At 34.3% G+C, this 13,599-nt stretch overlaps 1 protein-coding gene across 3 annotated transcripts in view; it reads left to right on the top strand.

Moving 5' to 3' along the window:
* Positions 1 to 13,599, top strand: part of LOC111064557 — a 595,337-nt gene that overhangs the window by 207,276 nt on the left and 374,462 nt on the right. For all 3 annotated transcript variants that reach the window (XM_039441820.1, XM_039441821.1, XM_039441819.1), the window contains exon 7: positions 691 to 871. In XM_039441820.1, coding sequence (XP_039297754.1) covers positions 691 to 871 — 181 coding nt within the window. The remainder of the gene's footprint in view (positions 1 to 690; positions 872 to 13,599) is intronic.

The following is a 13,599-nucleotide window of genomic DNA, read 5'->3' as shown; positions in this document are numbered from 1 at the left end:
GAGACAACACCTCTTACACCCATAGCCTGAAGCTTTTTCAGTAAGATGCCATGAAATACTGTATCAAATGCCTTTGCTAGATCCAGAAATACTGCAAGGCATTTCCTATCATTATCCAAATTGTTAATTATGGACCTTGTCAACTCAAATATAGCATCATCTGTACATCTGTTTTGTCGAAAGTCATACTGATTGGGTGACAACAGGTTTTTTGATCCAGGATAATTAACCAATCGCTTTTTTACAAGTTTTTCAAGGATCTTTGAAATATTACTGACTAATGCTATTCCCGTATGGTTGTTGAGTTCAGATCTATCGCCATCTTAATGTAAGGGTCTCATACAAATCTCTTTCATTGAATTTGGAAAGACGTCACTTAAAAGACTCTCATTGAAAACATCCACTACTGGTATTGCAAAGCGCTCTTTCACTGCTCTCAGAGTTATGTTGTCAATTTCGTCAAGCCCTGAATTTGAAGATTTATAAATAATTGAAAATAACTGAAACTTCACACTACTTTATTTTATTTTGTGTTCAATTTTCTAATTTTCGAAATTTAATTTAAATGTGGACTACGACTACGGAAAGCTAATTTTTTGAAGCCAGCTGTTTAAAGTCTAGAGCTTAGCTGAATCCCGAGCTCAAAAACCAGCCCTTAACGTGATACTAACTTTGAATTTGTATTTACAGATGCGAAAAATATCTTGGATTGCATCCGCTCCCAGGAGGGTTCCAGCCAGAGGTCTATGAACAGATCGTTGATTCTCAAGACCCAGATATCATTATCTATGCCAGAATCACTGATTCCAAATTCTCTGACTTGTTCACATTGACTAGAAGCGAAGTATGGCTATGTACATCTGAGGAGTCGGTAAGATAACAACAATAATGATTTCCATCTCGTGGTAATATTTGTGAAGACATATTGTTTTAGGATCGGATGCCCTTTCACTGGCTGGAATTTAATATCCAAAGCACAACAAATTTTTCTCTATTGATGAATTAATTTATATCCAAGTTACATCGTGAGAATCTACATCAGTCAGCAGTTTCTATACAACTTCTTGGAACTCTCCTGGAACTGTTGGAGCCAGCTTTCTCACGCATTGAGCATCAGTCCTGCTTACAACATCGAAGGGAGAGGTACTCACTTTATCAAAATTCACTAGTTTAAATTGTTTTATTCCAAATTTTGTGTTTTGTAAAAATAAAGATTTCTTTTTAAAAAGAAATCTTGCAGAATGCATTATTTAACTGGCACAGTCGGTAGGAAGATTGTGATTAATAAACATAATCTTCAGTTTTTAAACTGTTAATGATCGTTCGTAAAATAAGAACCTCGCGTTTGCGACATCCAAAAATTGTGGTGAATTATCAAACATCAACATTGTGAAGTGCAGTGGATATCAAACTTAGATATCATTATCACCAAATCTTCTTCATTGAATGTGCATTATCAACGCTGAAAGCACATGAGAAGAGATGAGCATAGCATTTGTTTTAGTGTAAGTCTTAATTTTAAGATTTAATATTGTAATATTCTAGTTTGGTTATTCTCGCAACATTATAAATATTACAGAATGCCCAATGAATTAGTAGATACAGCACCCTCCGCTGCTACCCCTGTTTTAAAAAAAGAATTCCTGGATATGATACCAGAATTCTCTGAAGAGCCATTATTATTAAACAGATTTGTTTCGATTTGCAATAAAGTAGTTGCCAAGTTTTTTTCTACAATCGAATCCTGATGATTTTCAAAATGAATATCTATTTTCTACCATTATTTCTAGACTCAAAGGTAGAGCTTTAGAACTCGTAACCACTGGAAACACATGCTTGGCCTGAAGTAAGAAGAGTACTACTTCTCGATGCCTATCTTGACAAACGTGATTGTTCCACATTGAATATTGAAATGACAGAATTGAAACATGAAAGTAGCGAAAGCCCTTTTCATTTTCACGAGAGAAATCAAAAGATTCTCAACTTACAACTTGCATATTTCCTTACGAAGATGGCAGCAAACTCAACTATTCTATGCGAATATGCAAAGCAGCTTGCCCTTAGGGTATTTTTGAGAGGTCTGAATGAACCTATAGGATCACTGATGAGAACAAAAAACCTTTAAGTCTAAGTGAAGCTTCGAGTATGATCACAAATGAAATGCAATACAAGAACAGAAATAGTAATTATAATTTCAATCTCAATAAGAGACCAATCTCACAACCATTCCAACAACTTCCTCTGACTAAACAAATCCAACACTTTCCTCAGACTAGACCAATGCAAAACTTTCCCCAAAACAAGACTTATCCGAACTTCCAATCACAACAAAGACCAATGATTACACATCAAAATAGCAATCAGCAATTTCGCAACTTCAGATCAATGAACCAACAGAGACCAATGATTCAAAGGCAATTTTTCGGTCAACAACACGGACCAAAAATGCAATCGCAACCAACTCCAATGAGTATTTCAACCAGAAACACTGAACTTGAACCCCCGAAAGAGAACCCCAGATTCAATCAACTGACAACCGAATTTGCTACAAACAATGACAAATTACTCAATACTAATGAAAACGAACTCTTGACTGACAATTTCTCAAATGAACTATTTAATCACCCCGAAATGACTGGAAATCTCATGAACAATTTTGAAAACTTGGAATTGAATGATGATTACAATAATCAAATGACTTCCGACCAAACAGAATAAAATAATTTTTTAGGGGAAACGAGCCTCCGAACAAATTTTCAATTATGAGCTTGCAAACAAAAGATAATGAACTCTCTTACTTTCTAGACCCACAAACGAACTTTCAAGTACTGATTGATCCCGGAAGTATGCAATCCTTTAAAAAAAGTAATTGCACATGAAGGTTTTAAAGATTTCTTGAAACCAACACCATTTGAAGTTACTACAGCCCATGGTAAATCAAAAGAAAAATTTAGTGCTAAAATACCATTTCCAGGAAGAAAATTTGATTTTTCCGTATTTGATTTTCATAAAGATTTCGATCTCTTGTTAGGAATGGAGGCTATAAAGCAATTGAGAGTAAGATTGGATTACATTAAAAACAAACTTCACTATCGAAACAACAAACAAGTAACAGTACTGTATTACAATACAACTTTGCAACACAATGAACCTTCCAAAGTCAATAAACCTCGTCAACTGTGGACTTACATGATTGAAGCACGTAGTAAGAAAACAATATCAATTCTGATAAAAAACGTGTCAAATAGAGAATGCAGTAGAGGGAATCTGAGATTTTAAGGAAGTTTTTTTGCTGGAAATTCCCCTTCCCCCTCTCCCCCTATCCCATCCCACCACCACCAGCCACTCCCCACTCCCACGCATGGTGGGGGGTGTTTTAATAATAGATTTTCCCCCTCCCACACCTCATTCTCTCTCTCTCTTCTCTCTCTCACTCTTTCTCTCCCTCTTATCTAATCTAATCTAATCTAATCTAATCTAATCTAATCTAATCTAATCTAATCTAATCTAATCTAATCTGATCTCTCTCTCTCTCACCCCCTCCACCAGTGAGGACGAGGGGGATGAAGAAGGAGAGAGATATCTCTCTCTCTCAAATAGATTTTCCCCTCCACTTCACCAGTATAGATGAGGGGGGTGGATATCGATTATCGACTATCGACTATTGGATGAGGGAAAAAATAATTTCCCTTTGAGGGGAAAATTCCCTCTTTCTCTCCCTCTCTCACTCTCTCTCTCTCTCTCTCTCTCTCTCTCTCTCTCTCTCTCTCTCTCTCTCTCTCTCTCTCTCTCTCTCTCTCTCTACATCTAATGCTATACTGACAGATTAAAGTGAATTGAGAAATTCCCCATCTCTCTCTCTCTCTCTACGTGCCCATGACTCTGGCGGATGTAAACCGCTTGCATCGCGTTGGAAGGCGTCAACCACCTCAACAAGGGCAAGCTAAACCCAAGGACCGACCCATCATAGTTCGACTCTGCAGCTACCGGACCAGGAAGATGATCTTCGATGCTAAGAGGAAGCTGAAGGGTTCCGGCATCACCATTCGCGAGGATCTGACTGTGGAGCGTCTCAAGATCCTCAACGCTGCGGCCGACCATCATGGGCACAGGAATGTCTGGTCATCTGATGGGAGGATTAAGATCTCTTTTGGCGAGGGAGGATCCAAGAGGGTCCACACAGTCGAGAGGATGACCGACCTTCAAAAAATAAAGGTAAATTGAATCATTTCAGGATTCAATGACTAAGGTGCCCTTCACTACAATAATAGGAAATTTGTATTAATAGATTTCACAGTAGATATACCTTGGCATTTTTCATGAGCTGGCTTTCTGTTCTATAAATGAATCCTTCCACTGCTATTTATGATTATATATAAGGCAATTATTTCAAACTGAAGAGATCCACATTTGTTAATACTGATTAATAATTTATCTTGATATTAATTCCCAAAACTACGTTCAATGCATCAACTACTTTACTCCAGAGGGTACTAAGAAAATCATTATCTCTATTGTTACTAATAATTACATCTCTTACCAAAAGTATTTCCATAATTTATAATTATTTTCGAAATGCTAAATTACAAATAAAATGGATGATTAACATACGTTATAGATGTAGATGTAATCTATAGGTATAGATAGTAATCTCTTCTATATTAGGTATACATAATGATATCTTCTACTATTGCCACAGCTCGAACAATAAAAGCTAATGTGTGAAGAGTTATTGATGAAACAGAGAGGTGGGTAGTCTGTTCATATGCTTATTAAGGGGCTGTGTTTCATTTAATGTTATCTTAGACATTCATCACTAAAATATTACAGTACTCAATTTACTACTTTTATCGTTATTGCAACTCCCAATAGTTAATTATACTTCTAATACTATATAATATTTTTTAAATTTCACCGTTCAATCCTATTTAAAACTTATCTAGAATAATCCAGCTCTTTCTCAAGCGTCTCCTCCACTTCTTATTTTTCTTTCTCATTTTTTGATTTTTGCAATGATGATTATTATTCTTTTCTATTCTTCATCTTCGTCTTCTTCTTCTTCTCCTTCTCTTTCTTTTTCTTTTCTTCTTCTTCTTTCCTTGATCAATTCAAGATCACAATACAATGTTCTATTTCTTATTCTATAGTTCAGTTTCATAATTTCTTCTCAATTGTGCACATTCCTTCTTTCTCTTCTCTTCTTCCCCATTATTATCATTATTTTTCCTGTGATTTTTCCACTAGCTATCCAGCATGTTCAAATGTTTATTTCTCTTTCTATCTCCATTATTTCTCTTTCTACCTTTTCTTTTTCTATCTGATTACTTTCCACTAATATCCATATTTGATATTCGGTTCTTTCTCACATTAAATCATACTATTCCTCTTCCATTTTATGCAAATATTATTCATTATCAGTTTTATTATGTATTTTTTCTCAATTGATAACTTTCTTCAAAGATCTTTTGTTTTTCTGCTGGCTTTTTCTTCTCTTTTGCAGTTTTTAATGGATCCCTTTTCGCTCTATCTCCACCTTGAACACGATCTTCCACTACTGGATTCCATCTCTCTCTATCTAAAATTGGACTCGATTTTCCACCACTGGATTTCATCTCTCTCTGTCACCACTTGGACTCGATCTTTCCACTACTGGATTCCTACTTGCACAATCTTCACTTCGACTCAATCTTCCACTACTGGATACCTTCTTGCTCTACCTCCACTTGGACTCGATTCTTCCACTACTGGATACCTACTCGCTCTATCTCAACTTGGACTAGATCTCCCAGGATGCACTCGAATCAAGAGACTTTTTCATTTAGGTTAAGATTTATCAGTTTCATCCCCATTTTCCTCATCATGTGTCGTTCTGAGGTCAGTTCACGATTGGTCTGCTGCTTCCATGATGCCTCTCACTGATACATCAGCTCGCTCGCCCTCAAGTAGGTATGATTATTTCAATAATAGTAATAATGACGCAGGTATGTTTCTAGCAAATAAGCTCCACTCTTCCAAAAAACTTTTCAAGGCTGCTCACCTTAACATCCAGCTGCCACATTGATGAACTCAGAGCAATCTTCCGTTTTCAGGACTTCAATATAATTGGAATTTCCGAATCATTTTTGAAGCCTAGTATTTCATCAAATTTTGTTGCATTACCTGAATATAATCTTTTTCGGAATGATAGATTAAATAAAGCTTGTGGGGGTTTAGCAATTTATGTGAAAGATGGTATCAAAACAAAAGTTTTAATCACATCTAAACAAGAGTATTGTTCCAGACCAGAGTTTATGCTACTTGAATTATCCTCATTTAGTACTGATAAATTACTCGTTGGTATCTGTTATCGCCCACCAAAAATAGGTCATTTTACAGATTTCGAAAGTGCCTTGCTTTCTCTTATGCCTTGTTATAGCCATATACTAGTTATGGGGGATATGAACACCGACTTGAACATGACAAATCGTAGCTTTGACTACTTTCAACTGACTACTATTTTCCAATGCCTAAACATGACTATTTTACCTCTCGGTCCAACTCATCATACTAATGTATCTGACGAACTCATTGACCTTCTCATTGTTAGTGATCCTAATGAGGTTTTTCAGGCCAAATCCCAGTCCCAGCTATTTCTGGACATGATTTGATCTACTGTGTACTTTCCCATAAGATACCTAAGCCAGAACAGAACATTATCACTTATAGAGACTTCAAAAACTTTGATGAAGCCGCCTTCCTGACTGATGTGGCTCAGACTCCATGGCATCAAATTGAAGTGTTACCCTCAGTTGATGACATGGTCAAACATGCACCTTATGTGACAAGGAGGATTAATAGAAAACGACAAGTACCATGGATGACTGAAGACATACTTAAGATGATGGGATGTAGAGACAAAGCACATAGAAAATTTAAAAAGACATTTGACTTGGACAGTTTGATAGAGTATAGGAGCCTTAGAAATAGATTTAAACAGGAATTACGGAACTCAAAGATTAGGTACTTGAATTCGTTTATGACTAACAATAGACAAGACTCTAAATCACTTTGGCAGGGAATAAAAGAATTCGGGCTTGGCAAACAGAAACCGAATCCACAAATAGACTTTCCATTGAACAATATAAATGACCATTCCGTTTCACACTCTAACCAACGCGACAAAGTTGTCATTGCTAATCATATCGATGATCTTGAAGAGCAGGTTACAAACTCAGATTTACCAATTACTGATCAATTTCATTTTCATCCAATCTCAGAAGAAGAAGACACTTTCAGAGCAATTCAACGTATTCATAGTAATGTTACGGGTGTAGACAAAATTCCTATCAAATTTATCAAGAAGATGTTATTTGCTGTTTTACCAACCATTACATACATTTTCAACAAGTCACTTGAAGAAGGCATTTTCCCTGAAAACTGGAAGTTTGCTCTGGTTCGCCCTCTAAATAAAGTTCCATCACCCAATAAAGTTGAGGATTTTAGACCAATCAGTATTTTACCTGCATTGTCCAAAGTGCTAGAAAGACTCATTCATGCTCAAGTTGTAAAATTTCTAGACAACAATAGTAAGCTTCATAACTTTCAATCAGGCTTTAGAAAATTCCATTCAACTGAGACAGCTCTGCTCCATGTCACTGATGATATAAGGTTAGCTATGGACCAAAGAAAATGCACCATCCTCACCCTATTTGATTTTTCTAAAGCATTTGATACTGTTGATCATACAGTCCTGCTGAATAAGTTGGCTATTCTTGGTTTCAGTCACAACTTGTTAGTTTGGTTCAAATCCTATCTATTAGGTAGGAAACAATGTGTATCTGTCGGTGACAAAAAGTCTACTTGGAAAAACATTATGCATGGAGTACCACAAGGTTCAATTTTAGGCCCTCTCCTCTTCACTTTGTATGCTAATGACCTTTCTTCCATTATCAAATTCTCCAGTTTCCATACTTATGCAGACGACCTTCAAATCTATTTAAGCTGTCCCATAACAAAAATTAATGAAACAGTTGGAATAATGAATCTGGATATTAATTCGATAGTGGAATGGACAAAGAAAAATGGCATAAGGCTTAATCCCAATGGAAAATTAAAAATTAATGAAACAGTTGGAATAATGAATCAGGATATCAATTCGATAGTGGAATGGACAAAGAAAAATGGCCTTAAGCTTAATCCCATCAAAACACAACCCATTATAATTGGATATTCTCGTGTTATAAACAATATTGACCTTGAATCGATTTACAAAATTAGTGTAGATGGTAATGACATTCCTTATGAATTGTATATATATATTATAAACTCATGTTATTTCAATTATCCACTGCAAACTGCTGTATATTACTGAAAGTTGATTACCCTGATCTACTTTCAGCCTACTTCATTTTATTAATCAATTATTTGATCTTATCTACCTATATAATTATTTTACTTTATCAATTTTCTGTTTTTTTCATCTTAAATATTTATATTGATTAAAACTTTTACAATATTTCCATTAATGAATAAATCCTTAGTTTGAATAATGCAATTAATGTTTTGGTAGAGAGTTAGTGGGGAGGATATTTTTATATTCTTTCCGAAGAATGGACATTGATATGTCCAAAGCTCCGCCAATTATGTAGATGCATAACAATATAATTATTATCTATAGTTATCATATTACAAATTGCTTTTTCATATCATATACAGTTCAATAACTATTTTCTTAGTCTATATCATGTAAATTCATCTATAATTTGGCTGTATTGTAAGCTATTGTATATGAGTGTATAAGACAGTATATATTGTAATCTACATAAATGAAGTACTCAATCAATCTCTCTACATCTATTGCTTAATAATCCAATGCTATACTGACAGATTAAAGTGAATCCTTATCTCTACAATAATCTAAGTTATATAATATCCATATTATGCTTGGTTTCCAACTGACAGTCAAGAGTTCAATCAAACTGTTTATCAATATTATGCATGTGTGCAAAATTGAGCTCTTTTGCTGTACAAGCAGCCAGTCATTATTGTTAAAGTGTTTTCTCCAACAATATGTAAGTATAATTGGAATGAGCTAGCATATCTAAAAATACTTACATATTCTTGGACCTATTTCACTCGGGGTGGTATCTTAATACTCAATGCCTATAGTTACCATGAAAATCTCTTAAGAATATGTGATTCCCACTCACATTCAATTCCCATGAACGAGAATTAAAACTTCTGACGTTATCCTCATTCGAAACCACTGAATATTCTTTTGGTAACTTAATAGTGTGTTTGAAGTCACCTTCACTATCAATATCGATAAATTTAAGGTGAATTTTGCCATTATCAGCAGATGTTACCTTCGTTACTATGAACCAATCAAAAGAATAAAATTCATAACTCCAATCAGCTAGTGGATTTGCTTCTACAGACAACTCATTGAAACTTCTCTAATAAAAATAGTGAAACATTGTGTGAACTTATCAGGTCAAGTGTTTAGAGAGAAGTGATGCATGTGCTACGCCCCCCTGTGGCTGAATGTCTCCCCAGAGAAGTGATGCATGCGCTACGCCCCCCTGTGGCTGAATGTTTCCCCCTTCCCAAATTCTATAGATAAGAGTGTATGCCTTCATATAACTCCTACATCGAAAAAAACTGTTACATTCAGTTAATCAATCATAGACACATGAGAAAAAAAAGTATAATGAGTCAGATCTTGAAGTAGCACATGTTCATCTCAACAAGAAAACCGTTACAATCAGTTAAACAATCATAGACACAGATTTTATGTTTTCGGAGACAAGACAAAGCCTTTATATTGTGCTAATCCCATTTTTGTTGTTATCATTTCCGCAACCTGATTTTCGAAAAGGTTATGTTGCTTAGCTTCTATCCAATTCATATTAAAACTAATGCATGCATAGCCACTGACGATATCATAAGCTATCTTATGGATGAATGAATTAAGATAATCTATGAATGCAGCCGAACATTGCAGCCTCATAACAGACCCCTCTTCCGAATTTTTAATTGCCTCAGCTATTTCATCACAAGCACTTTTCACAGTGACTTTGATCTCGTTTTTCTCAATTAAATCTCCTATATCAATTTTAGTTGCATACTTGTCTGCAATTTGATTAATCAGAGTAGCAATAGCATCTTTTGTAATGAATTGTTTGATACCATCCATAATATTAGCTTTTATTGCACTCGCCATTTCAGATAATCGTTTTCCAAACTCTTCCTTTGTTAATGAAGAACTAGTCAATTTCTGCAAAGCAGATTCTAAATATTGCTTATCAATTGGTGATGGCTGTGTTTCATTTACTTTAGTAAAACTTTCTGTACTAAGCTGTTTTAATTTAGTATTGAGGTAGTTTCTGTCCAAGACCTCCAAATTCTCAATTTTATCTGATATGCCTTTTAATTTCTCATCTAAATAACCTTTATCAACTTTATTGTTGTTAATACTGATCAACTGGGATGAAAAGCTGTCTGTTAAAGTTTTCACTTCTCCTAGAGCGGATTCTAAAGTTGGAGTTCTCTCTGCAATAGCTTTATCAATATTGGCATTAAAATTTTGTAATGAACTTAGAATATGTTCTATTCCAATTATGCTCACACCGATATTCTTAGTATTTTCTGAAACGAGTTTGGTTATTTGTGAATCTGAATAAAATTTCACAGCTTTGCTGATTCCTTGCTGATTTATCGATTCAATTATTTTCTGTGTTATCAAGTCAATATCTCACGTAAGATTAGGACTACCAGGTGTATCAATCCGACCGAATCGATGGAAAGTCATTGTAACACTAAACAATTAGTTTTCCTTCTTTTAGCTCTTCAATTATAGATGCGATCTCAACATCATGTCCAGTGTTGCCAGAAGCTTTTGAGGAATAGAGTAAATTTAATCTTTCCACTAATTTGCCAAAATTATCAAAGTATTGATAAATTCTATCATGAGAATTATTTTTCGCAAATTTCAATGAACCCCATCCCTTCTTTTTACTGGGAAATAATTTCTGAATCATTTGTGATTCAATTCCCTGATTATGTTTAATATACCCTCTTCAATCTAAATGTATGCTTGTAAGTGTTGAGATTTTTTTATACTTATCCAGATCTCTCTGATTATAAAGATTCGAATTCGGTCTTGAACTGAATAATAACTCAAGTAAACCGTGTGTTATACGAAATCTGTCATTATCAATATCTATATACCCGTTATCAAATATTACTTGCTGATCTCCAATATAATACACATCATCTTTAGAATCGTATGAAATTCCATAACTAATTGAATTATTCAATTTTTCCGCATGAAACGTTTCTAGGTATTGTGCCAACACCTCATCATTTTTACTAGAACCAAGTAAACTGTTTTAGTTGCTAATTTAGTTGAGATTAAAAGATTCTCTGTTGAACTCCCATAGCTTTTATCATAACTCGCCTTCTCCTCCTCCTCATCAATCTCCATGCTCTCTTCTTCCTCTTTTACTTCTTCCTTTTTTGGTGTGAAACCATGATTAGAGTGGAAACTAGATTTGGTTTTTCCTAGTTCGATTATGGGCTCTATCAACGGTGAGAGCATTTCCCTATTGTATTCCTCTGATTGTTTATCAAAATTAAGTAAGCTTTTATGCTTGTCACTGATTACTTTTCTCAATTTATTAATCTTATTGATTAAACTGACGTTCTTGCTATTTAGTTTCACAATCGGATTTTTGATTCATTATCAAAATTAAGTAAGCTTTTATGCTTGTCACTGATTACTTTTCTCAATTTCTTAATCTTATTGATTAAACTGACATTCTTGCTATTTAGTTTCCTATGTGTTTTAGACAACATGACAGTACAAAGAATTAATCTCTACTGAATGGTAAGAAACGTATCGAGTGAATCTTGGTATTTACTGCTATTAATTCCGCACTCGCTCATAATAGTTACAAAATTATGAGGTTTACGATTCCAAACTTTATGACAAAGTTTACTGAAATCTTCATAAGAAATATCTCCAACATGATCTCTGTGAATTAATTTGAGACTCAATAAATCCATCTTGAAGATTATAATCATATTCCCATTGTCCCTAGTTAAATGTTTCTGTGTAGCTCCATAACTCTGAATTAAATATGCTGTGTCAATATTACAATGTCAGCCCATAGTAAAATATTCTCTCATTCGAGGTACATGATTAAGTTGTAAATCGTCAAATATAACTAAAGAATATTCTGATATTTTGTTCGGATGTGGTATAGTTTCAGAATTGTTGTTTATATGAAATTCAATATCCTTCATGTTGGAAAAAACGTTTTTTAAAAAAATATATTGATCTTGATAGTCACTCTTGGTATGTAAGTATATAGTTTCAAACCTCAACCTATTCTCTGAAAAAATTAAATTAAATAGCAAATTGGTCTTGCCACACCCCAAAGACCCTATTATAAGGATCCTTGCATTATGGGGTAGCAACTTACCATTTTTACACCATGCTGGGATTTCTTTCTGTCTTATAATCTTGTCAAAATTCACTATTGGAATATTACTCATGTTAGACATGTTTACAGCGTGTGATCTGATAAGGAACTAATCATTTTTCATTAGTTATCAATGTTGTTATCAAAGGGGGAGTGTGAGCTACTACATAGCTCTCAGAGTGTGTTTGTGCGTGTGTGTGTTCTATCACATCGGAATGTGGTCGACACATGCTAGCTCTCACTCCCCCTTTTACAGGAATGCACTAGCAAACTGCTAGAAGTTTCTCACTTCAATATATCATTCCCTCTCTCTCCCTCTCCCTCTTTACGAGAATGCATATTCTCTGCTTCTCCTTATCTATCACATGCTCAAAGATTTTCTAAAGCAAATTACGAAAATGAAACTACAGATTAAAATGAAACTGAGAAGCATTTTTTGATAAAGACCTATTATATTTACACCAAATGTTCATGATATTTACAGTGAATGCAATGTATCACAACATGATATTACAATACATTATTTTTCATCCAATAGTTGACTTCTACTAATATAACTGGGTGTTGAAAATCCAATCCACTTAGCAAGCAATCCTTTTTTATCACGCTTTAATATTTTTTCAATCAGATATACTTGTCTCTCCAATTCGTTTAATTGTGTTTTTTTAATTTTTTCTTCGTAGAACCTACCACTAATTACTTCTCCATTCAGATCTCGCAAGCTGTTCGTTACAGGTTAAGAAGGGAATATAGAATGGATCACAAAATACTCTGCGCTCCAATTTATGTTATAAGATTTATCAAAAAAAACCTTTTCTTTGAGTTTTGTACGATATCTCCTAGCTTAAATTTTGGTTTCTAATTTTTCAATTTATATTGTCTATTGAATGCAGAATTCAAAGACATTGAAACATGATTACAATCTTTCTTGCGGACATCTTTAGGTTTCATTCTAATTGAAGTGTGCATTGTTGCGTTATAATTTCGAACCAAACTGTCTAGATTGCTTATCCAGTTTTTGGTTCCACGTTCAGTTAAATATCTATAAATTTTGCTTCAATTGTTCTATTGAACCTTTCAACTATGGAAGCTTTCTTATCACTAAAAACATGGTAATGTTTAATACTGTATCTAT

Source organism: Nilaparvata lugens, chromosome X (assembly GCF_014356525.2).
Source record: "Nilaparvata lugens isolate BPH chromosome X, ASM1435652v1, whole genome shotgun sequence".
Classification (NCBI taxonomy): Eukaryota; Metazoa; Arthropoda; class Insecta; order Hemiptera; family Delphacidae; genus Nilaparvata; species Nilaparvata lugens.
This window is presented reverse-complemented; position numbering and strand designations above follow the sequence as displayed.